The sequence below is a fragment of the Candida dubliniensis genome, chromosome 2 (genome assembly GCF_000026945.1).
Source record: "Candida dubliniensis CD36 chromosome 2, complete sequence".
Classification (NCBI taxonomy): Eukaryota; Fungi; Ascomycota; class Pichiomycetes; order Serinales; family Debaryomycetaceae; genus Candida; species Candida dubliniensis.
This window is the reverse complement of record NC_012861.1, coordinates 514456-539345: the sequence shown is the minus strand read 5'-3', so window position 1 is coordinate 539345 and position 24890 is coordinate 514456. Positions and strand designations below refer to the sequence as shown.

At 35.6% G+C, this 24890-nt stretch overlaps 15 protein-coding genes across 15 annotated transcripts, besides 1 other annotated feature; 8 read left to right on the top strand and 7 right to left on the bottom strand. All coding sequences in view use genetic code 12, as the record gives it.

The window, feature by feature from the left end:
- Positions 1-18: 18 nt before the first annotated feature.
- Positions 19-1332, bottom strand: CD36_17420 (RNA polymerase I-specific transcription initiation factor, putative; the record flags this gene model as incomplete). The annotated part of the gene is made up of 1 exon (XM_002418174.1): positions 19-1332. The coding sequence occupies one exon, from the start codon at positions 1330-1332 to the stop codon at positions 19-21; it is 1314 nt and encodes a 437-aa protein (XP_002418219.1).
- Positions 1333-1997: 665 nt separating this feature from the next.
- Positions 1998-2408, bottom strand: FMP21 (hypothetical mitochondrial protein, conserved; the record flags this gene model as incomplete). The annotated part of the gene is made up of 1 exon (XM_002418173.1): positions 1998-2408. The coding sequence occupies one exon, from the start codon at positions 2406-2408 to the stop codon at positions 1998-2000; it is 411 nt and encodes a 136-aa protein (XP_002418218.1).
- Positions 2409-3224: 816 nt separating this feature from the next.
- On the top strand, positions 3225-4736 carry HGT20 (glucose transporter of the major facilitator superfamily, putative; the record flags this gene model as incomplete). Its single annotated transcript, XM_002418172.1, has 1 exon — positions 3225-4736. The coding sequence occupies one exon, from the start codon at positions 3225-3227 to the stop codon at positions 4734-4736; it is 1512 nt and encodes a 503-aa protein (XP_002418217.1).
- A 383-nt stretch (positions 4737-5119) lies between these two features.
- Positions 5120-6007, top strand: PLC22 (phosphatidylinositol-specific phospholipase c, putative; the record flags this gene model as incomplete). Its single annotated transcript, XM_002418171.1, has 1 exon — positions 5120-6007. The coding sequence occupies one exon, from the start codon at positions 5120-5122 to the stop codon at positions 6005-6007; it is 888 nt and encodes a 295-aa protein (XP_002418216.1).
- A 391-nt stretch (positions 6008-6398) lies between these two features.
- Positions 6399-7511, bottom strand: CD36_17380 (low-affinity zinc transport protein, putative; the record flags this gene model as incomplete). The annotated part of the gene is made up of 1 exon (XM_002418170.1): positions 6399-7511. The coding sequence occupies one exon, from the start codon at positions 7509-7511 to the stop codon at positions 6399-6401; it is 1113 nt and encodes a 370-aa protein (XP_002418215.1).
- Positions 7512-8880: 1369 nt separating this feature from the next.
- On the bottom strand, positions 8881-10413 carry CD36_17370 (transporter protein, putative; the record flags this gene model as incomplete). Its single annotated transcript, XM_002418169.1, has 1 exon — positions 8881-10413. The coding sequence occupies one exon, from the start codon at positions 10411-10413 to the stop codon at positions 8881-8883; it is 1533 nt and encodes a 510-aa protein (XP_002418214.1).
- An 84-nt stretch (positions 10414-10497) lies between these two features.
- CD36_17360 (retrotransposon protein, putative) lies at positions 10498-12216 on the top strand (the record flags this gene model as incomplete). Its single annotated transcript, XM_002418168.1, has 1 exon — positions 10498-12216. One exon carries the CDS (start codon positions 10498-10500, stop codon positions 12214-12216), a length of 1719 nt encoding a protein of 572 aa, XP_002418213.1.
- Positions 10531-16345: a mobile genetic element.
- On the top strand, positions 12459-16016 carry CD36_17350 (polyprotein of L1-like non-LTR retrotransposon; the record flags this gene model as incomplete). The annotated part of the gene is made up of 1 exon (XM_002418167.1): positions 12459-16016. One exon carries the CDS (start codon positions 12459-12461, stop codon positions 16014-16016), a length of 3558 nt encoding a protein of 1185 aa, XP_002418212.1.
- A 195-nt stretch (positions 16346-16540) lies between the features above and the next one.
- CD36_17330 (ion transporter of major facilitator superfamily, putative) lies at positions 16541-18267 on the bottom strand (the record flags this gene model as incomplete). The annotated part of the gene is made up of 2 exons (XM_002418166.1): positions 16541-17605; positions 17671-18267. 2 exons carry the CDS (start codon positions 18265-18267, stop codon positions 16541-16543), a joined length of 1662 nt encoding a protein of 553 aa, XP_002418211.1.
- Positions 18268-19591: 1324 nt separating this feature from the next.
- CD36_17320 (conserved hypothetical protein) lies at positions 19592-20335 on the top strand (the record flags this gene model as incomplete). Its single annotated transcript, XM_002418165.1, has 1 exon — positions 19592-20335. The coding sequence occupies one exon, from the start codon at positions 19592-19594 to the stop codon at positions 20333-20335; it is 744 nt and encodes a 247-aa protein (XP_002418210.1).
- Positions 20336-20428: 93 nt separating this feature from the next.
- Positions 20429-20896, bottom strand: CD36_17310 (mitochondrial 37S ribosomal protein MRPS8; the record flags this gene model as incomplete). Its single annotated transcript, XM_002418164.1, has 1 exon — positions 20429-20896. The coding sequence occupies one exon, from the start codon at positions 20894-20896 to the stop codon at positions 20429-20431; it is 468 nt and encodes a 155-aa protein (XP_002418209.1).
- Positions 20897-21156: 260 nt separating this feature from the next.
- CD36_17300 (hypothetical mitochondrial protein, conserved) lies at positions 21157-22038 on the top strand (the record flags this gene model as incomplete). Its single annotated transcript, XM_002418163.1, has 1 exon — positions 21157-22038. The coding sequence occupies one exon, from the start codon at positions 21157-21159 to the stop codon at positions 22036-22038; it is 882 nt and encodes a 293-aa protein (XP_002418208.1).
- Positions 22039-22055: 17 nt separating this feature from the next.
- Positions 22056-22850, bottom strand: CD36_17290 (2'(3')-polynucleotidase, putative; the record flags this gene model as incomplete). The annotated part of the gene is made up of 1 exon (XM_002418162.1): positions 22056-22850. The coding sequence occupies one exon, from the start codon at positions 22848-22850 to the stop codon at positions 22056-22058; it is 795 nt and encodes a 264-aa protein (XP_002418207.1).
- Positions 22851-22995: 145 nt separating this feature from the next.
- On the top strand, positions 22996-23721 carry CD36_17280 (U4/U6.U5 small nuclear ribonucleoprotein component, putative; the record flags this gene model as incomplete). The annotated part of the gene is made up of 1 exon (XM_002418161.1): positions 22996-23721. One exon carries the CDS (start codon positions 22996-22998, stop codon positions 23719-23721), a length of 726 nt encoding a protein of 241 aa, XP_002418206.1.
- Positions 23722-24102: 381 nt separating this feature from the next.
- CD36_17270 (conserved hypothetical protein) lies at positions 24103-24849 on the top strand (the record flags this gene model as incomplete). The annotated part of the gene is made up of 1 exon (XM_002418160.1): positions 24103-24849. The coding sequence occupies one exon, from the start codon at positions 24103-24105 to the stop codon at positions 24847-24849; it is 747 nt and encodes a 248-aa protein (XP_002418205.1).
- Positions 24850-24890: the final 41 nt, after the last annotated feature.

Here is a 24890-nt window from a genome sequence, read left to right as displayed (position 1 = left end):
CGACTCATCAGCAATCATCTAGAGACCCAATAGATTTGATAGCTTTGCATCAAGTTTCACATCCAATGCTTGAAAATCACCTCTTTCTTTCAACTCACTGCCCTTCATTATATTTCGTAAGGCAAGGTACAATGAAGTTTCATTTGTTTTTTGTGGCGTACTCTCTATATCGTTCTCTAGACTGAAAATCTGGAACAACCTCTTTTCCATAGTATTTAAAGCCTCTGTATTATCGTCGTTCAACTTGGCTTTCTTTGGTATAAGGTTATCATATATCCAATCGCAATATTTTTCAACTTTGTTGTCAGACCAATTTAGTAATGAGGTGCCACCTGAATTGTATTCATTGTTCTGTTCATATTTGTTCAATTCATATAACCAAGATTTCAAGTCATCGTTACTTCGAAAATTCTCCCTAATTAGTATTATTAGTACCGACGAAATATGAATCTCTGGGAACTTTTGGATGAACTTTTTGGTTCGGAAACTAATTTCAAAATACAGCGCAGATTTTAATAAGTTGAACGCAGACAAGAATAAATCAACTGCATTAACCAATAAAAAATGCTCAGACAATACTCGGAACATAAATGGAAAATAAAAACTTGTCGGTATTTTTAAAGTCGCTCCAACAGTTCTTGACCCTGCGGTTTGTAAGCGTTTATATATCTGGCCGTTCTCCGGTAAAGAATAAGGTTGCAATCTATTATGATACACGGTAGGCAATTGGTCTAACATGTGTTTGGGAATCAAATGAAGGGTTCTTATATATGGAATTGCATTTGATTTAATGTTATCTATCAAGTCAGGGATATAAATAGGATATGCTTGTAATTGGAGAGCCGAAATATAAATCATGCAAATCAAATCTAACGTATCCAAGACTTGTCGTTTCGGATGAGTCTCTTGAAGTTCGTCAGTTGATAATACTTTCGCCCAGTTGTTTTTCACAATCAACGTCAAATCATGTCTTATACCTTCACTGAAAAATAAGTCAATAAAAATATCCAATTCTTTTTTCAATAGAATTTGGAAACACCTATAATACAAAGTCACGGCATCTTCACCATATAGTCGGTCCAGTCTTGGTTTGATGTTTTGTGAATTGGAAATAACAGCACTAGACAACTGCCCTCTTTCATCAAACGAAATTGTGTTTAATCTTCTAGTTTGAACTATTCCTCCTGCTTCTGGATCATCGTTGTACTCCACCGCCCCTTCCAACACATGTCCGAATTTACATATTGTCAACCCATCCTGATTTCTATAAATTCGTGATCGACAATTGTCAGTCCCACATACTGGACCTGTGAACCAATCTTGTCGTGACATTCAGTAAGCGGTTTTCTTTTTTTATGTGAATGATATTACATTGAGCTAGGATACAGTATCCTGTGGGCATCACAAAAATAGCGATACCTTTCCATAAAGCACTTTCAAATATTTAACCGAAGAGACACTACCTTTGTTTTTCGTTCTCTTTCTACATTGTGGTTCTTAATTGTTGTTGAGAAACAGTTATTACAAATAGATCAGTCCAATGCTAGTTTATGGTATTTATAAATTTATATAAATATTCTTTATGTGAATTATGGTCTTGGAACATATTTAAGAATATCGGGGATTTTTGTATTAAGGCAATTTCGTATGCACCATACTTTGAGAATTGGTTTTGAGTTCAGCTCTTCGTTGTGTGGTAAGTAATCTTGATCCGAACAATTAGATTCTAGAATAAGCGATATATATGAAGGATCAAACAAACGAACAGAGCTTGTTAGTTAATGTGTTTTTTTTAAAAAAAAAAAAAAAAAAAAATATTATAATTATTAAACAGAACGATAAGCATTGATCAGCTAACCAAGAGTTGACCCGTTCACAATTATGTATTGCAACCTAAAACTGATTGGTCTTTAGTACTCCTTTAGACTATTTGAAACATAGAACTATCTTATATTCATTAAATAAAACTGCGGAAAACATCACAGCACAGATATAACTCAGAAATCGATAACCCTGCCATTAAAGCTCCATTCGTCTTTCGTGTGCTTCAAGGGTTCCTGCTTTGGTCCACCTCTTTCACCGGTTTTGGGATTAACATCACCTTCAAAATCAGGAACAAGTTTCAAGCTGGAAAATGAGCCAATCTCGGAATTCACGATTGGAGCTTTCGGCTCTTGCATACTACCCTCAGCTTGTTGTTGGGCAATTTGATCGTTATATTCTTCAATAGCAATTTGTGAATTAGCTATGCTTTGTAATTTCTCAAATTCTTTTTGTTGTTCTTTCGGTAACCTTGGTGGCCCGGGCTGAAAATCGAATTTTGATGGCGGACTAAAGTATCGAATAGATGAAGTATTTGCTCTTAAGGTGCCTAAATTTAAAGGATGTTTAAATATTCTTGCTAACATGATGGGTGCTTGGTAAGTTGGGTTTGGCTTTCTTCGCTCGGACTTTTTAATGATAAGGTGTTTAGTTTCAAGAAACTCTGAGTTTCGTAGGTAGTAATGATTTTTTTCTTACTTCACTTTCTTTTTATATGTCTCTCTGTTAGATTTCGGTGTTCTGCCAAATGCGAATCATGGGAAAATTCTCACTGGCTGGACCATCATAATTCATACCTACCATTCCATATCAAGCTCACCGCCTTTGAATCGTTTCTTCACATCATTGCGAATCAAATTCAACGTCGATATATATATTATTATTACATTATTTTGTTTAGAAATGACTCTGTAAAATTTCGGGGTTCATATGCAGTCATCTAAGTAAGTAACCTTATTAAATTGCAACTGTTCTGACTTTTAGGACTTTTTTAGGTTATTATCTTGATTTTGCATAAAGGCTCTAATGAATTCCAGTAGAAACCTATTACTGACGTCATGAATGCTTTGATGGAATATACGTGCGATAAACTTCAGTAATATAACGATTCGGGTGTCCGGCTTAGTTTGCTGTTTTTTTTTTTTTTTTTTTTTTTCTTGTTTGCTATTGTTAAGTGAGTTCGGCCCCACTACATTTCGCAAATGGCCGGAAGTCAGATCAAATTTCACATCAAAAGATAACTTTGAAAATCATTCGCGATGCCGGTGCGGTTGTGGTAGCCTTTTGCAAACAACCCAATTTTGAAGAGGTATATAATACATCAAGAGTCCATAAAAAATAAAAAGGTGGATTTGACTAATTGTTTCAGTTCTTTGTTTTGGAGAGTCAACGATCTCTAAGTCATGCCGAGCACTACCTCTAAACACAACTTTCTTGATAAAAGACATAGCATCACTCCGCTTCTAGGATGGTCCACATTTATTATATGCCTATCAGCTTTACAATTTGGATATCATTTAGCTGAACTAAATGCACCTGCAGATGTGTTGTCCTGTAATTTCAAAAAACCAGGACCTTTACCTTCATACAAAGATACTGTTTGGTCCCATTTCCATTTCAATCAATGCATAAATATGACAGAACAAGGTGTTGCTCTAATCACAACAATGTTTACTATTGGTGGTTTGCTTGCTTCAATAATATTGGGCATTACATCAATATCTACAAATTATGGAAGAAAGCACTTGTGTATCATTTCTGCTTTGTTCTATGTCTTGGGATCATTCTCGATGAGTTTTAGTCAAACCGTTTGGCAGATTAATCTAGGGAGAATATTTAGTGGGGTTGGTGCTGGGAGCTCGTTGATTGTATCTCCAATATTAATTAATGAGTTGGCACCTCTCAATCATAGAGGGTTATTGGGTTCATTAATGCAATTAGCTGTGTCAGTAGGAATATTTGTTGCACAGATTGTATCATACGTTTACTCCAATGACCAGCAATGGAGGTTGATATTTTTAGTGGCAGGCTTAATTGGCGTTGTTCAATTTGTTGGTTTGTTGACTGTCCCTGAGTCCCCCAAATGGTTAACCATGGCAAAGAATGATGTAGAACGGGCTACATTCATATTAAAGGGGTTGAGATCTGATGAATCAACAGTGAATCATGAAATCCAACATTGGGGAAACTTGACAACAAATAGCTCTCCTGATGATGAAGTTAGTCTGTTGTTATCTGATGGCTCTTCACTGTCACAAAACCTTCCACTGATTCCAACTAAAGATTTTTTTATGGAACGAAAGTATCGCAAGCAGATGATTGCTGTTGTGTTGATTATGACGGGACAACAGCTAGTTGGTATAAATGCAATTACGTACTATGGTGTTAAAATTTTAAATAAACTATTCAGCGGATCTAACACTGGAAATCTTGTCTTGGTACTTAACTGCGTCTTTTCCGGAACAAACGTGGCAGCATCAATTGCTGTAGCTCCGTTAATTGATAAATGGGGAAGGAAGCCGTTACTAATGACAAGCATAACAATGTGTGCAGTTTGCACTACCATCTTGGCCGTTGGTATACCAAACAGATACGATATTGCGGTTGTCACAGCCTGTATTGGATTTGTTACTGGATGGGCATTGGGTTTGGGACCACTCCCTTTCTTAATGATAAGTGAGTTTACTGGCCATGATGTTGTCGCTACGGCTCAATCTTTAGGTACAGTTATGAATTGGGGTTCAAATATGTTGGTAGCGATACTCTTCCCAGTTTTAACAGATACTTTTGGTATTGGGATGGTGTTTTGGGTTTTTGTTATAAACTCATTGGTGTATGGTTTTGGATTCTACCACTATGTTCCTGAAACTAAAGGCTTCACTCATTCTCATGACGTGTGGGAGCGTTTTTCATAGATTTAATAAGGCAATGTATGAATTTTCGTTGCGACACGAAACCTTACAAGAATGTGGAGAGAATTTGATAATAGTAAAATTTCAGTTGTTATTTAGGCGTTCCTGCAGCTCATTTAGCAATTTCAGGTAATTTCACGCTTTCTATCAGACTTGGTTATTGTGTATGTAGATTTTAAACTAATGCATATTCATATTTAAAACAATCTTGTAGCAATCGAAACCGTCATTTCAGCTTATAAGTAAGTGTGCCATAAATTATATATTATAAATATAATCGATTAGAACTTTGACTCCGTGAATTTGCCCCTACTCCTTGTTCTTGATTAGTTTTTTTCTTTTTTTCTACCACTTAAACCTAACATATTCATTGAAATCTTTCAATAATGGTCGACTACAAAACTTGGTTAAAGGATATTGACAACAATACCAAAATCTCGAAATTGTCAATCCCAGGAACTCATAATTCTGCTGCTTGTCATACTGCATTGCCATCTGTTCAATGTCAGGGGGCAAGTGTCACTGAGCAATTGGAGCATGGAGTGAGATTTCTTGACATTAGAGTTGGAAAATTGTTTGTTGGTAATGATGTCAAGGACTTACAAGTTATTCATGGCAAATTCCCTGTCAAGATCCCTTTCCCATTGAAATTGAATGATACATTAGAGGAAGTTTATAAATTTTTAGCACACAATTCTTCGGAAACGGTAATTGTGTCTATCAAGCAAGAAGGGTCCGATGATTGGGACAATTCTCAAGATGAATTTGGCAAATTGATTTGGGATAAATATGTTAACCCAAATAAGGACAGGTGGTATTTGAACACCGACATTCCAAAAGTTGGTGATGCTAGAGGCAAGGCCATTTTGTTCAGAAGATTTGGTGTTCAAGACGAACAGTTGAAGAAACAGTTTGGGTTCTCTGCCTCGTCTTGGGCTTACAATACCACCAACGATGACCGTGGTCAGTTTGTGGTTCAAGATTTTTGTGAAGTGAACAGTGCTGACGATTTGCCAAAGAAGATCGATTACGTTAAAGATTTGGCCAAGAGAGCACAAGACTATACTTCTAATAGTGATGACAAAGTATTCCTTAATTTCACTTCGGCCTCGAATTTTTTCGATCAATCATGTTGGCCACAGCCTATTGCTGAAGCTATGATTAAAGGTAATATCGAAGAAACTTTTCATAAAGGTGTTGGTATCATTGTGTTGGATTATGCCGAAACTGACAACTGGAAGTTGCCTGAAGCTTTAATTGATACTAATTTTTAGTATTAGTCTTGATATTGATGAATCTGTAAAAATTATGTATTTCTTATTTTACACCCAGTATTGGTGGTAATCTAGTATTGTGTATGCTGTATATTCTCTGATTGTAATACTGTCAAAAATCATATCATAAAAATCTCCACTTTTTTTTGTCGTCCTCTCTATTAGGAGATGATGAAACTCTTTTTGCTTTAAAATTGATTAGTTACTGGTTGGCTCCCACATGAGAAACAAAACATACCATATATTATAAAAAGTGAGTAGGCAAGCCATATGCACTAAAATTGTTAAACTATTAAATGAATAAACGAAAAGAAAATATTAATCTATAAATTCAAATTCGGATGAAAATAATAAAAACCATAAAAGAAATAATGAAAGTAAGTGTCTATGCTCAAGCCCACTTACCTAACAAAGCCATAAGACCAGCACCCCAGCACATGACAAAGTATGCTAACAACATATTCTTGAATCCTCCAGGACCCTTGAATTCACCTGAGTATAAGAATTCGTGTGCCATTAATTCTACAATACCAGTATAAAGTAAAATACCAGCAGATATAGAATCAAACACCCCATTAGTTATCAATGCCCTTCTGGAACCTGGTGGATAGGATTTTCTAACTCCTAGGCCAACAGCAATAGCAATTGGTGTGCACAAAGTATAACAAATTGCCAAAATCCATGGTGTATATCTGTGTCTTGACCAGTTGGTAGTTGCAATCCTAGTTCCTAAACCTAACCCTTCAAACATTTGATGGAAAACCAAGACAATGTATAAACTTTTGAACTCATCACCAGAAACTGCCAAAGCAAGACCTATGAATACTGAGTGAAACATAACTCCAAACTCCAAAACAAAAACTCCAATTAACTGACCATAATACTGCTCCTTGGATTGATCGTTGACGGCTGTTCCCATGACGTCTGGATCTTGATGCTCTTGTGCATGGGCAAAATGAGATGGATATGGATTGGAATCGGTGTTCTTTTCATCTTGATTCTCGAGGTCTTCTTCTACATCGTCTTTTTTGACGTACATGGATGCATCTCCGAAATGTGAATGTGTATGGGCCCCTTGATTATCAAGTTGTGATTCTTTGGCGATTTTTCTATCGATACCCTGGTATGCAAGTAATTCAAAGAAAAACAATAAGAACAATGTCATTAAACAGATACCGAATGCCCATGGGTAATCTGTTATTGGACCAGTAAGACATTCATTTCCAAGAGAATCTGCTGCTGGTTCAAGTAAATGTATAAATGCTGTAGCAACAATTACTCCAGACCCAAAATATTTACATATAAAGTATACCATAGGCGGTAATCGGATGAATGAATACTTTGATGATAATAAGGGAAGCAACGTTCCAATGGCACTAGTTACCATGATGACAAAAATGGAGGAGACTCTTGTTCCAATATTCCCATTATAATCATTGTCTGTGGGACACTCGTCTCTTTTGTTCAAATATTCAAACACTCGGGAAATGGAATCGCTATTCATAGTCTGGGTTGGTGTTAACTAATTTAGGCTGGTAATTGATATTGAGAACAAAAAAAATAGAAGCAAACAATAAAAGCAATAATTATAAAAAAGTGACTAATATGACAGGGATATGGATGTTATTTATAAATAGATTGCAACAAAAGGGAGATTGGCTTTTCTTTCTAATTTTTACCTTTTTTTTTTTTAAAAGTTTTTATTCATTGTCAATTGGTGATGGTTTTTAATAGTGGTTACAAAAAATGGACAAGAGAAAATTTGCAATAACCAACAAGGTTCTAAATGCACCTCGAAACACAATCCATTTTTACTTGTGATGTGACAAATGGAACAACAAAGAGAAAAGAATTCGGCAATTACAACCGTGATTTTGATTCGAATGTAACCCAATTTGACCAATAATGAATAATTCAATTGTCAATGGTTTTTATTATTTTACCTCTTTTTGTTATAATCGCCACAACAGTTTCCAGTCAGTTTGTTTTCACGTTATTAGCTAGTTCAAATATATTTACTGAATTCTGAGGAAGCTATCAACCTATGACAGAAATGGACCATGTGCTCAAGAACTTTGGCCATTTTTACATAGGTTGGACTTGTGGTTCTTCTTAATAAATGTTTTATTACGATCGGAAACCATAAATCTACATTTGTTCTTGTTTGATGTATTATTTTTTTATGGCACCAAACCAAGAACCAAAGATGTTATAATTACTGATTGTTTTATGAATGAGCCCACTTTATAAAATGCATATTATTAATTCATTTTCATTTACTTACTTATCAATAATCGTAGTTCACCATAATTGTCAAGTATTAGAGAGATGCTTCCAGTGGTTATTTGGAAGAACAAGACAGAATACAGTTGAAAACAAAAAAGAAGAAACAAAAAAAAATAAGTGATAACTACCAGGGTGTATAGAGGGCATCAGGTTATGGTGTGTCCAAATGCAAAATTACACAATATCGGAGTTTACAAGAACACGTGACAAGTGAATAACTAATTATTTGAGTCGACGGTATCAGACAATCAAATGTAGGCACAAAGATATAAGTAAACTATGTAAAGTGAAAAGACTGGTTTGAACTCGTTGTGTACAACAACCATATATTATATGTATTGGGATATTAAATGTAATCTTTCAAGTAATTTAATAAAGTGAATCACGTATTTTCATAGTAACTTCCCTTGTTGTGTCATTCTTCCAAGCAATACGTAAACCAAAAAAAAAAAAAAAGAAAAAATTTGCAACAAAATTTGCACGAAAAATATGTTATATTTGTAATACACCAAAATAGTGTAACATAAAAGAAAGCTTTTACATACTCCAAATATACAGTAGATAACAATAATCATTCAATAACCTGTTTAAAATTTGCACCATTTCCAACCAACAGCACTAAACCTAGCCCATATCCATACAACAATACTAAGGGCTGATAAAGCACCTTCAAAGAGTACAAAATGGCTGTAACTCTCTGGAGTTCCTTCAGCAATAACTAATGTGGCAAGATACATCCCCAATATCGTCAAAAATCCTAAGAAAAAATACAATGTACCGTAAACTTTGCCAAATCTCTCAGCAGAACAAATTTGACCAGTGCATGCTGGAATTAGTGATATTACAGCAGATGACGATATACCAAACAAAATACTGAATGCAAACAACAAGGCCATATTATTTGCTGGATACCACAAGCCAAATATAAACACTGTGGTCAAAGTGGCCGAAAAACACATGACATTGAATCTCCCATATTTGTCAGCCAACAATCCTGACAACAATCTCGAAGGTATACCACAGACATTCACTAAAGTAAGCATAAGATAAGACTTTGTTTCATCAATGCTATAAGTCAATGCATATGATGCCAAGTACGTCAAAGTTGTCATGGATATAACTTCACTTAAAAATATGGCAAAGCATAACGAAACAAATTTCATATCTTTCAAAGCTGAAAAATCCAAAGCACCTTGAAAAAATTGAGCAATTTTAGTGAAGATACTTGGCTTTCCTTCCAGTTCCTCGGACTCATTAACCACCTTTCTTTCCTTTACCAATATAGTGGACACTGCCATTAAAATAAAACAAATACAAGCCAAAATTCTTATGGCATTTTTGAATCCAATTGCACCATACAATTGCTGCAACATTATTGTGAAGCACGAAGAGCCCACCAAACCACCAATAGTAGCTACTGAACATGCTATGGCACGTTTTTTTAAAAACCAGTGGCTCAAAACTCCAATCAAAGGAGACATCGCAAGAGAAGTCCCTATAGCTGTAACAATGGAAAAAGACAAGATAAACTGATAAAGAGAATGACTCTCAGCTGTACACAACAAACCCAAACACATAAAGAAATTTCCAGCAATTAAAGGCCGTTTGGCACCAAATTTATCAAAAAATTCGCCAAAAAATACTCCAAACCAATACATACAACCAAGATGCAATGAAAACACCCACCCAACTTGTGACTTCGAAATGTCTTTCAATTGATGCGATGAAACGTACGACTCAATTGCACCCAACGAGTTTGCAATTCCAAAATCAGCAATTAGTCCTATAAAGGACCCAAGTAGAACGAGGTTGGCTTGTGTGCCTCCGTCAGGGAAACTAGCATGATCCTTCTCTGACCCATACATTAAAGCTCTACTATCGTATCGAGGGGAATCACCTGGAGACTCAGTGAATGGCACTACATGTGAACCTTCACGTCTTCTTAGCATATACTCACTTGGCTCCTCCACTGGTGTCAGGGGAACTTCATTTTCAATTACTGCAATGCTGTCTTCGGTTGATTTCCGGAGCAGTTGCAATTCAATATTCAGTCTGTAATGATCTGAATCATGGGGTTGATTCAGTAAAGTAACATTCTCAAGCGTATTAGTTGATGTCATTTACTTTTAAAAAATAATATACTTTATCTAGCAATTTCAACATATTATGATTGTTTTAAATACTTGACTCATTTTCGATACACCATGTGTTTAAAAAGAGAAAACAAAAAAAAAAAAAAAAAAAAAAAAAATTTCTTTCTGATGTCGAAGCGACCTAAAGGTTTAGAAATTACAGCGCAGAATTTTGAAGATGGTTCTCCTAAAGACCCACCTTCACATAGCTTACCTTCTCAATCTCAGCCTGGGAGATTAGATATTCCGTCTAACTCCCAAATGGGGCACCCAGTTGCCCCTTCTTCCCCCAATTTTGTCTCCTCAAATTTGAATTCCCAAAATAAAAGTTCTCAACAAACAATTGGTCCAGTACACGACCCAGCCTTAATTCCTTCTCAGCAATCAACACAGCCCGAGCCTAACCATGCCAAAGTAGTTGATTATGCTGCTTTTGCTAGGTCCATTCACGCTGAAAATTCCAAGCATCCCAAATATAGGGAGCTTAAACGTTTGGAATCTGCTCATTGCCCTATCGATCTTTATGATCTTGCCAATAGAAACAATAATATTAATGTTCCTAAGACACAACTCACAGCAGACATTAGTCCTATGTATGAATTTGCTACTTCAGAACAAGTAGTCAATACAATTTATTTTACATTAAATCAGGCCAGAGATATTTACCAAGAACAGTTATCGGAGTTATCTGCCTCCTTTTTGGCTGAAATCGCTAACTATGAAAGAGATCCTCAGCGTTATCTCCAGGATCACGAACTGATCCCAAAATGGTCAGATGACTATACCCTTGATAACTTTTACGAGTCTCGGGCTATGTCCGAGATGCTTCATGCTTGTACCTACTTCGAAATAGATAATGATCATAGGCTTTATCTTGAAGCTTTTGATCTTACATACATTAAGAAAGCGGAATTTGAACACTTGAAACAGCTACTTATTGACGAAATAGAACGATTAAACTTTGTTGTTGGGGATCACAGTTTTCAAATTCAAGTCGACGATAAGGTCGAGCACATGTATGTCGCCTCGTTTAGACTCCCATCCATCTCATTGCGGAGTTGTGTACAATATTTCCGAGAATTTCTCGATCCAAAAGATGAAATTGTTCATGCAAGGATTCCGGTTTTCTCTCATGAAGTTATGAGTATGAATCCAGGCTATGTTAATGCATATTTTATTCTTAAATTAAAAGGGGATAAAGTTCCTCCGAAGCGAAAAGTGATTTTACAAAGGAATTATTCGGTGAGAATTCTCACGAATCTTTCCCATTGTGTTTATTGTCACTCCAAATCTCACACCCGGTTACAATGTCCTGAAGCAGGAGAGTGTAATGCATGCGGGCAACTTGGTCACCGTGCTTTGAACTGTGAAAGCCGGAAAAGGCGTGGCCCAGCGGCCGTTCCGATGAATGGCCCAGTTAAGATTTTAACTAAACCATCGGTCGAGACGTCCCAGAAAGTTTCGGTTGATGGTCAATCAAAGGAACATAACGATAGCGCCCCTCTGGGTTTTGTTGATACTATTTTTGACTCAGACGGACAGGAAATATTTCATATAGACCCTAATAAATCGTGGAATGACATTATGGAAGAGACAGAGGACGGTTTTATAGATGGTTCTCAGCTTAACAGACAACAAAGAAACCTCTACAAAAATAAATTAAGACAGATTCAGAAAAGGAAGGCTAGCCCTTCTCCCAGAACTCTGTCTCCAGCAATTGACTCGATTATGGTTGATAGTGACTTGGTAGGAAACGACTTGGTTGTTTCTGGAGACGCTACTCAATCGTAGGGAGTCTTTTGTTATTTGCTTGACTTTTTTGATTGATTTTATGATTGATTTTTTGTTATTTTTGAAAATTAAAAACCAAAAAGAAAAAGAAACACTTGTTACCATATACCGTTTATACATATGCCTTTTCAGAGAAATTTTTTAAAAAAAAAAAAAAAAAAAACAACCACAACAAAGAAACCCAAATCCAAAACCATATATTCATTCATTTTCCTCGATGAAAATGTTAAGTATTATTCTATATGACTGCTACAAATTATTTAAATCATTTTAAGATCGCGTCCCGAAATATTGGGAGTCGATTAAGTTCCAAGACTGTTGCACCAATCAGAGACATTATCTTAGAATTAACTACTTCAAACCCAGAAGTCGACATCTGGATGATTCAAGAAATTAGACTTTATAACCAACTTCAACTACAACAACTTAAAAATACATTAAAGAGTAAGAATATTATGGTGATTATGCACCATTATTCCGATCTTACGGCGTTTATTGTGTTTTCACCTTATCAAGAATTGAAATTTGATTTATTGGAATTAACTAATGAGGAAATTATTAATGTTGCTCATCGAGTATCCAGTTTAAGTATACGGCTTTTTAGCGGTGAACTGGTATTACTTTTAAACTTTTATCTTCCATCGGGAAATTACAATGCTCAGAAAACTATTATGGAGTCAGTATCTGCTCAATTACTGAATTTACAAAAGAAAAATGAACGATACCTTATTTTAGGTGGGGACTATAATCATGTTTTAGATCCTCAGAAGGACGTGTTGGTACCTAAGGATCGTGTCCTTGCTCCAATTTATCGTCCAGAAAAGGATATAATTGAATTTATGACCCAATTTATAGAGAAATTTCAGCTTCAAGATGGATTTCGTTTAAAAAATCCCACGAGAGTGGAACCCACTAATCAACAAGGTCCTGATATGATACAACGAAGGCTTGACCGATTCTATTTTTCACTCAATTTGAATTCCAAATTTCACGGTTACTCTCTATTGCAAGAAAATCGATGTATTTCAACCCATGTTACCATTAGTATGCTTTTCCGGATTAATAAAAAGTCGCCTTTAACAGTGGGCCCTTCCAGGTTCTGTCTTCTGCGAACCTTACTTGGTGACAGCGATTTCATGCAATATTTAAATCGACCAATTTCTAGCTCTAATCGATCTGGATTTCAGTTATGGGATTTTCAGATGAATTATATACGCCAGCAAGTGGGAATTTTTAAACGTGCATTACGCACAATTAGAAATCACAGCCAAAATGAAATAGCACCGTCGGTGTCAGTTGGTGCGGAAGATCATGATTGGACTTTGGAAAAGAAATTAAAATTCCGTTTACGAGGTCCTGATTTGCAAGAGTACATTATTAATATGGTTAGTGCACTGGGTCAACAATTAACTACAACAGAGGATATGCTACAGGAAGCCACATGTTTTTATAAACAATTGTTTTCTCTGATGCCGTCCCATAGGATTCAATATGATTTTATTTCCCTGTTCGAACCCACTTTGAATTTGCTTGAACAAAATAAACTTGAAGCTCCTTTTACTGAGAATGAACTTTATCAACAACTTCAACAAATTAAAAAATATACTGCTACTGGGTTAGATGGTATCTCATATTACGGGTTAGTCCTGCTTTGGGAAACATTGGGACCCTCCTTAACTATGGCTGCGAACTACATATTGGAAACAGGAACATTGCCATTGTCGATGCAGAAAGTGATAATTCGTTTGATTAAAAAATCACCTAAAAGTGCAGGCACCATTGGAGATTTCCGGCCGATAAGTGTGACTACTTGTGCACTTCGTCTTCTCTCCTCGTGTTTTGAAACCCGTTTAAAATCACTGGCCACCACATTAATTGATGCTGCTCAAACAGGTTTTATTCAAGGCCGATCCATAGACAACACTATAAATATGGTTGGGATGGTTATGACGGAGTTAACTAAACCTTCTACAGATATAGATGATTATGCTTGTTTTGTGGCATTAGATTTTCATAAAGCTTTTGACTCAGTTAGTCATGACTACTTGAATGAGTTGTTGGCTCATATCAATTGTGGTCATAGAGCTCGGAATTTTCTTATGGCAATTACTACTCAACAAACTGCGCAGGTTACAATTAATAATTGTTTGGGGGAAGAATTCGTGTTAAATAGTGGTACACGTCAGGGTAACCCTGTCTCTCCATTCTTGTTTATTCTCAGCCTAGAAACATTATTATCCAAAATTAATCAAAACCTTGAAGGTGCCTCTTTTTTGGGGCACCGGTTTAGACTTGCTTATGCCGCTTATGCGGATGATGTGATAATATTTTGTAAAAATCAGCAGGATCAACAGAGGTTATTACAGCTTTTGGAAACTTTTGGTCAGGACTCCGGTCTTGTGATTAATAAACATAAATCCAAAATATTTTATTATCGGACACCACCTTTGGAAAAGATTCTTCCTTTTCCTGCACAATGTCTAGATCTAGAATCCTTTTCATACTTGGGCATACCCATGAAAGAAGCTGATGAAAATTATGATCCTTGGAAGAAAAAGTTAAGGGATCTTCTTGCTCAAATTTATTTAGCTCCTACCCTGGATTTATCTATCATGGTGACTATTAAACTTATGAATGTCTTCATTTTTTCTCAATTGTATTATATGGATCTTCACTCCCCTATTTCTGCAGCTGCAATCAAAGAGATTTACAAGAAAATTCAGGGTTGTCTTCCTTTCAGAATTGCGATAGACCGGTTGTTAACGCCTAAACACCTTGGGGGTTTTGGTTTGATTAACATTGCAAGTCAAGTCAAAGGTAAGAGGGGCAAACAAATATATCATTTGTTTACTCACAGCCATGATCCTCTTGTTCGTGCCTTCAAATTTAAGTTACAGTTGACTATAAATGAGGTTCTTCAACCCTTCATAAAACAAGATTCACTGCTTGAGGGTACTTCAATTTTTCCCTGGTTTAGATTTCTTTGCGATATAAAGCCGCTCTGTCCTCTTGGTAAGAAGCAATTTCAACAAAGGGTTTTCTCCAAACTTTCAAAGTCAGCATTGAGCTGGTTAAAGGCTTGGTTTGATATCACTTCATATCATGGCCCATATATCTATGAAACGATCCTGCATATGTCGGGTCAAGAATATGAGAGTCTTTTTGAGGAAGACTTTACTTATATTCTTCAACATGTGGAGGGAGTTGATGGAAAAGCACTAACTGAAGGTTCCTTTCATCACTTGTCACAGAAATTGTCCCTGAAATTACCAATTATTCCAAAAGGCTGGTCATCAAATACCGAACTACAGTTTATAACTTCACTCCAATGGAAACGCTTTTGGCTGAGACTTTCAGACCTTCAGACTGAAAATCTTGGTTCTTTGCAAACGTACCATCTTTTCGTTTTGGGATATTATTCCCATTACCCGTTTTATAAACCGGTTAGTTCCACTTCCCTGAATAGACTGTCAGCGACTTTCTTTTTGGGAAATATTGCCCGAGAAGCCTTATCACAAGTAGAGAATAATCAAGAGGCCCTGCAAAATTCTGAAGATGTAGTGACTAATCAAAGCACTCATATTCCTTCATGTCGATTTTGTCAGATGGATGCAAGCGATCACATTGGGCATCATGCTTTTGAATGTCAGGATACTTTGAGTTTATGGCCCTTTGGACAGTTTCCACAGAGACTGTACTCATTTGTTATAGGTAATTCCCAAAATACAGATGAACAATACTTCCTTATTAATAAGTACCTTGGTGTTTTACTTAATCAAGTAAAACGACGGCAGCGGTAATAAGTGATTCTTATTACGTTGTTTGTTATTTGGTAAGGTACTTATTATATTAATGTCAGCTATCAATTATTTCTTATATTCTCCAATTCTACATTTTCACTCCTGATAATCTACTCCATCATTTCATTCTTTTTCCTATTTATTTACAGTGGTTTTTATGAGTATCTTTCCCTGCTGGGAAGGGAATCTCATCTATAGTCTGATGCTATAGTCCTATAAAAGGATTTTTACCCTTCTTTTTTCCTATTTTCCGTTTCAGGTATGAAACACTATATATGTAGATTTATATACAGTATAAATATACATATGTGAAGAAAAAAAAAAAAAAAAAAAAAAAAAAAAAAACTCAAAAAGCGGGAAGTCGAACCCGTCTTGGTCGCATACAACTTCCACTTGAATTGTACTTTCTTGCGCGATGACCTTCTCTAAACCTTAATTACTTGCATTTTAATCTGTACACAAATACGTTTCAATTTTTCATATTGATTCATTTATTACTCTCCATAATACACACAATTATAAGCTTAAAAAATATTTCCATAATTAGAATTGCTATATCTCTCATATGGACCGGCAGTCCATTTTCTGAACGTTTTACCCCACACCAACAAAATGGCAAAACCACCATTAATTACAATGGATAAAATACACATTGTAATAGTTGTCCAAAAGACACCACTGTTGTCTAACCATGGTTGACATGCAAAACAGAATATCATTCCAAACATATTCCTAATAAATAAAATCAAGACGACACTTTCGCCAGCTAATTTGTGATAACAATCGAATGCACCATAAGTCAAACACAAAGTCCCAGAAGCAGCCATGGCAAAGCCCAAGAACCCTTGGCCAATAATAACTGAAATGGCCCAATGCGCACCATAATATGGCCCCAATCCATATGCAATCAAACCAGCAGCATTAAAAAGTAAGGGTACAACCATGGTCCATAGTTTATGCTCCGGTTCCAGTATACCATAGTTTCTTTTTGCCTTTTGTAGAGAAAAGCAATCAACAAATCTACCACCATATAACATACCCAAAACAACCCCAACAAAAGGCGCGAGGTTGGTTAAGCCAACCTTGTCTGCTGTAAAATTATATGGCTCACTGGCGTAAAATATTGTTTGCGTGTTTCCCATCAAACTCAACCACATCATTTGCGCCCCGTAGGCACAACTTGACCATATAATGGCAGGAAAGTAAGCCAAAAATGCTGGCCGTACAAATATAAGCAACCATGATCGATGGTCACCATATTCAGTGTGAATTAACTTCATGCGTTCCCAATACGTTTTTTTGGGGATACTGGACTCGTCAATAGACTCATTCTCTTCACTCTTGACTGATGCGCTTGAACTAAGAATAACATCAACATTGTCCTTCGATCTCATAGACTGTACTTGATGAAGGATTTGTTCTTCAAACTCATCTTCTCTTTTCAAATCTCTTGTAAAAGTTGTATCTTCCAATACGAAAAACATGACGATGAACAACACCGCATATATTATTATCTGGATATAAAAACACCATCTCCAGCCAAGATGAGGATTTTCAGTGATATAACCGGCTGCAACTGGCGATAAAAACTTGACATAGTTAGTTAGTAAAACCAGAAACAACACAAAATAAAGAATCAAAAGATTTCACGTACGGATCCAAAATATAACGCCATGATGATTACTGAAAGTGCTGTACTTCTTTCATGTTGGAAATGAAGATCATTAGCAGACACTTCGGCAATACTGTCTACCGGAGACGCGCCGAGCCCACTTAAGAAATTGAAGATATACAACAGGGCCAAATTCTTCCCTGTGCCACCAACAATGCATCCTATTATAGCAATTAGAGTACAGGTCAAGTACACCACTCGCTTTCCATATTTTGCAGCACATGGTTGAATAATAATAACCCCTAACCCCAATCCAGTAAAACACAATGCAGCAGTATTACTGATATCCTGATAAGTCACATCCAAGGCTTCAACAAATGCATCGTACAAGGGTCCGGTGAAGTTGGACGTTGAAGATTGAAGGAATGACCAAATAAATAACAAGAAAAACTGGATTCTTCTTTTCCGCTTGCTCCAGCGCAATGGATCATTAATATTTTTCGAAGGTGGTGGTTGTAAAATGATATTGGATTTGTCACCGTTCTTTTCCACTTCCAAGGTTCCAGTAACATCAACTAGTTGAATGGTACCAGGAACCATTTCGTACTCAGGGATTTTATTAATCTCCTGATCAAACATAACGTTATCTTATTTGCTATGGTCTAAGTAGTTTCTAGGTGCTATTATATATATCCATCTTCTTCAACATCGTGATGGACAAAAGCCAAAATATATATACTAGCCATGGCTGATAACCGACTTTCTCCAATGGATGACTTAGCAATACGAACTTGGAGAAAAGCCCAATTTAAAGTGGAGATAACAAGATCTCTTCTTCTACTAGCACTAAAGAATTAACACCACAAACACAAATATGCATCGTTTAATATTCTGATAAAGCGATTCTTTTACTCTTTTGGTAATTTCGGGCGCATCGAATTATATCACAACTAAATTTGATTATCGATTACGAATAGACTCCCAACAATGAAAAAAGAAAAAAAAAAAATCAAAACCAAGAAAACAAATGTATTCAACATTAGATTTCACAAGCTTTTGTTTATATTTGATATTTTTTTGGTGAAATACTCTCGTGTAATTCAGAGCACCCTTTTGTTTCCCCCAATCTTCACCACAGTTATTATAACTAGGATATTGCATTTTCTAGAACTCTATCAGAAGACATGTTAACACAACATTATTGAGCGGAGGAGGGCTGTATTTGCAGTGCGGGGGCATTATATTAAATATCTAATCTAACGAACGGAAATGCGGAATCAAATTCTTGTTTTAGTTCGAAGAACCCAACTTTCTTCCTTCGATGTAGTGGAGTGGAATATGCACCAAGTATCAATTTCCAACGCACTGGATTAACCGCTTGAAATGTCCTAAACAGGATGAAAACCTTAAATCGTCTAAAATCAACTTCACTATTTTTTATGTTGACTGTGGTATTGCTTCAAATAAAATATATACCAAAATAGTGTTAGCGGTGATTTGCCTATGTAAACGATGTAAGAAAAACACTCGTATTCAAGTCTTAAACAAAAGTCATCAATAAACAGGGGCTAAATTAGAAGGACTAATTCCCACAGATGCTAGTCATACGGTTGATTTCCTGATTTAAGTGATGTGAACCCTTTGACTTATACCCTTTCTACTCCCTCACGGGGAAAACTGATAATTCTTGAAACAATGATAGCCAATTTATGTTCAAAAGATTAGATATGAAAGAAGTCATGGAGTGCTTTCCACATTAATATGAACCGACAACAATGATGAAGATTCAACAACTAGTGAAAATGCTACGAAAGTTTTCAGTTTGGAGACAGAGTTAGACATCCATGTTTGCTGTGCGAAAAAAATGTCACTTACAAACAAGGGGAAAGAAAAACAAACCACCACACAACACAACACATACTTTTAACAGCATTTCATAATACCAACATCCAAATAAACAGTCATGTCCGATAGCGAGAGAGATCTTACAATAGAAGATACCAATGTCTCAGACACAGAATTATCGAAAGAAGAAAGATTGGAAGCAGCACGTAAAAAGTTTGAAGAATTGAAAAAGAAAAATAAGAAAAAGAAATCCAAGAAATCAAAAAAGAGTGAAACTGCTGAGATTGAAGAAAGTGCTGAAGGAACACCCGTACCAGAAGACAAAACAGAAGATAAAAAAGACGACGAGGATATTGAAAATGCCAAGGAAACAAAAGAGGAAATTGCCGAAGAACTGCAGACAGAAAAGGAAGATCAACTGAAGGTCTCCAAAGAAGCTATTTCAGAGTCATTGTCTCTGACATCTGAACTTGAAAAGCAAATTGAAGAGTTGAAACAAACAGTAGATCAACAAAAGTCAACCATTAAAAAATTGCGTGATGAAAACACTGATTTGAAACTTTCAAAAATGGACTTGAACGATAAAATACTGTCGTTGGAGCAGGAAAATAAAGGTTTGAAAGCTTTAGCGTCTTCAGCATCTTCTGTGCCCGGTGCATCACCGATAGTCACCTACAAGGAAACATTTAAACCAGCAAAGCCGGTTTTTACAAAAAACGATTATGCCTCGTCTTCACAACAAAGCTTCAGCAAATCCAATGCAACTGAAGATTTCAGAGAGAAATTAATGGTTTGGAAGAGTTGGCAGGTGGACATGACCAATTGGAATGGAAGCGGGACCACCCAAAAGGTTGCCTTATAAGCCAATACTTGAAGTATCTGTGTACAATATATATATATGGTTTTGTATTCTTTCAAATCTATTTACAGTTGGTAATACACTTGACTTATTTGTTCATCTCACTCTAAATAACGCTTGCCCCGAAATACCTTTTTTTGCTGCCTCTTGAACTTCCAATATATCTTTGTCATGTTTAATAAAAATACATTCAGCCGGTTGCAAAGCTGGAATGTTTCTAACTTTCAACCCAGATGCCAACGCTTTAATTTCTTCAGTTGTTAAATCAATCTTTTTACTAGGTTTGGAGATCAATTCCAATTGTCTTATTACCGATTGGTTATTTCTATATTTCAAATCAATCCATAGTCTTCTTGAGTTTATGTTATCTGGAGTCACTTCAGTTGGTTTCAAATCAGGCCCTACTGTTGATCCTCTTTGTATAGAACTGATAAAACCCTGTTGATATAATGCCATGGCTACTTGTAAGTTACTTCTATTATATGGAACCGAGGTTTTGCTCAAAGTAACGTTCAAACAGTTCTTCACATGGGCACAGAACTTGGACAACAGCACTAACGACATTATGTATGAATATTTTTGTTTAGCTTATAATCTAGCTTACTATGGTGGTTGAAATAAAATTTTTTTTTTTTTTTTCTTCCTTCTCTTTGACATGTTTAGCATTTTTTGTTAAGAGACATATCAAGTACTAATCCTCTCACGACCAATTAGTAGGACTGAAAAAAAAAAAAAAAATTAGGAAAACTATAACTAAAGTTAGTTGGTTGTTTCCAAATACAAATATACTATAAGTCGTTACCAAGTATTCACCACCTCCACTCATGTTCACTAGATTAGCACCTAGACTACAACCACAGTTGTTATCTACCAAACGAGTATTGACCACTAGATATCCAACGTTGGTTAGGACACCAATTTTTCATCAAACCCCGATTCAAATTATCAAAAGAAATTATGTTATTGTTCATAAAGAAAGGAAAAAAGAACCAGTTATTAGGTATCTTTTTTATATGCTTGTAGCTTCGTGGGTTGCAATCTACTTTGTTGCTAACCGTGTTGATAAGAAAAAGCCACCCAAGCAGAGTTTTACTGAACGTGAATTTCAGCTGTATGAAGAAGAAACGGGATTGAAGAGAAGAAACAAATTAATTAGTCATCATATGAATTCAAAGTATAAGTTCTACGTTATTCCATATGTCCATGACGAGGAAGAATTGAATAGAGTTGCTAATTTGTTGCAACACAAAGACGAAAACGCAACCGTGAAAATAATTGATCCAGCACAGTTGATTGAGGAACAAAAGAAGGACGAAGGTATGAAATATCATTATTTGCTTGAAGATTTGGATGAACAAGGTAAGCCATATCCTCCGGGATTAATTACTGCAGTTATAAAGCAGGAAATCTATAAAATTTTGAATACCAGAGAGGGAACATTTGACACTAACTTTTTAATTAAAAATTACCCTCAAACTACCAACGAAGCAATCAAGTTTGAAAATGACATTTCAGATATTCAAAAATGTTTGATTTTGCATTATGATATGTTGAATGAGTTGCCAAAAAACAAAACTGATGAAGAACAACGTGCCATCAAAAATGTTGATGGGTACTTTAGCTCGGTAGGCAAATCGAAAACATTGGTGGAAAAATTCGACCCAATGGATAAAGAATTCGAAGATATTATATTAGAAGACATTTAAGTATTGGTCTATATATTTCATGTAAATAGTTCCTCCGGGGTTATAAATTTTAAGTTTATGTTTTTAGAGAATAAAACATCACTATCCAGAAAGTCCTTGCTTCGTCCGGCGGCATCGCCAACAAAAAAACTATCCATGTAATCAATATCCTGTGTTATGCCATTCTTTTTTAGATCAAGTAGGAATGTATCCCACATACCAGTTTCTGGTTTTCTCATTTTTGCGTGCATCTCCTCACTGATAGTGCTGATAGAGCTGTTCCTGCTTTTAACAGATGGCTTCTTGGGGGCTGCATATATCAGTATTCTCTCCAAGATATTATGAGCTTTTAGCTCCTCAGCAATACTATTCAACTTAGCTGTGAAATTCAAGTAAGACTTGCTTGATGGAGTTGCCACCACACCACCCTGATTAGAAAATATCACAATCAAATAATTATTATTATACAAATCTTTCAATTTATCTAGCACTTTATCATTCCACCATTTCCAATCACTGGGACCTTTTGAAAAAGTACCACCAGACTTTGTACTAATTAAAGTTCCATCTAAATCAAATGCTGCAACTTTGATCAATGATACTGCCTTTGTGTCGCCATACTTGATTGAAATATTTTGAATCAAGAAAGTCTGTTTTATAGTCCAGTTGCTTGCAAAAGTGGGATTCGAATTGTTTAGATTTTGTCTAAGGAGTTCTTTTGATATTGTGTTGGGAGTATTTTTGGTAACACTTGGTTTCTTTATTTTGCTATTCTTAGAGATACTATTTCCAAACATGGAAAGTATATCCCGTTGTACATTCTTCTTTGTCATGGTTTGATTTAGATGTAGTAATGGCTAGTCGTTGTTAGGGAAAGAAAAAAACCAAGTCTTTTTCTCTACGCACTCTAACAAGGGAAAGGAGACATTGTGGATTATTTGGTTTTTTGCTTGGATATATATAACTAACTACAATTCAATGACAAACGAATCATCTGAAAAAGAATTAGATAAAATATCCACTGATCAGTATGGTAGAAAGAAATGGAATGTGGACTTATATGAAAAAGAGGCTAAGGATAGAACGAATCAGTCAACTGAACCCTCTAATGCAACAACAACTAACCAGATTAATGATCATTCATCCTCATTGGAATATATAGAACATCGAAACAAACTATTAAATGATCTGATAAATGCAGTCAAGCAATATAGCTTGATAAATCCACAAACCTCCACATCAACGATAACGTTTGGCAAGAATAAAAGATTTGGGTTTTTCTGTCCCATATGTGATGTTTCATTCAGAGACAATTTATTATTGATTGATCATTTAAACTCACCTCAACATGTAAGCAAAGCTAGACAGATGAATACAGATGCTGAAAATAGTACTGAGGAAGTCTTCTTAGAGAATGGCATTCGAAGGGCATCATTGAAGGAAGTGATACTGACAATGGAGAAACTCGTAGCCAAAAGCATAAGTGAAAAGGGTAATTCTGAAGACGGAGCAACAGGACTAACGTTCAAGCAACGTGTAGAGAAAAGAAGAGAGTATGAAAATAGAAAGAGAAGTAAAAGGGCGGAACGGAAACAGGTTCAAAGGCAACGTAAGAAACACAAGAAAAGTGACGATACAGAGACTAATGCTAAAATCAACGATCTTATGGGATTTAATAGTTTTGGATCAACGAAACTTACCTGATATGAAATATATAAAAGATTATTATACAAATCAAGTTGTAGTAGTAGTATTTGAATCAAGACATGGTACGAATAATAATTACTAAACTGTAAAACTACAATGGTTAAAAAATGCAAAAAAAGACAGAAGAATGCGAAGGTCTTGACAAAAATTTTTTCTCTCTTACTTTCGCATTTTTTAAAAATTCATTGAACCAATAAAATTGAATTGAAAACTAAACATCTGAGAACAAATCTTGAAGAGCATTCCAATATTAATTAACAGAACCAAACTGCTCTTCACAAGCACAGAGTATCAACTCACAATAATCTTAATTTTTTTTTGTTTTTGGGGAGTTTATTTAATTGTCAGATATATATATATCTATTATATTTATTCATCATGAAGTTTACGTTCAAGTTTCCGATTTCAACATTGTTCAAATATAAACCTCAAAAATTCAATTTTGGATTAGAACAAGAAATTCGTCTGAAGTTAAACTCTTTACCTTCTGTCACTAAGATTTATACCAACCCAGATGGATCACCAAGAGTCCCTACTGATGAAGAATTTAAAACTATTGCTGAATTACAAAACTTGTACTATAAAAGAAATTATTCAGAGTGGAATTGGATATTGCCAGGAATCCCAAAGGAGCAATTACAATTATTCAAAGACAACTCCCAAGATTTAACACACTTTGGTTTTGTTTCTAAAGATTCAGGTAAAATCATTGACAAAATTCCTTATAAAGATGCTAGTACTGGTGAATTAAAGTGGAAAATCATCAGAGAAACCTCAAAAGCCGAAGGTTGGGAAATTCCATACTTTTACATTGTATTACCAGTTTTTGCTTATATATTCTACGTTAAATACACCCAACAGACCAAATTGAGAGAATTAGAAGGTCCTGATTGGGCAGAAAAGGAATTGAGATTGAGAGCTATGGAAGATTATTTCCACGGAGACACTGCTAAGGCCAAGGAATTTTTGAGCAATGAAGGTAAATCCAAAAGGGAAATCCAAGATAGAGATGACTTGGTTGTTGCCAGAATCTTGGCTGGTGATTATGATAAGTTGGCTGAATTGAAAAAGAAGTTACCAAAAGACTTGATCAAGACTGAAGAAGATCCTGTTTTTAAATACTAAAATGGAAGCATACTTGAATGGTGGGACTACGAGGAAGTGAT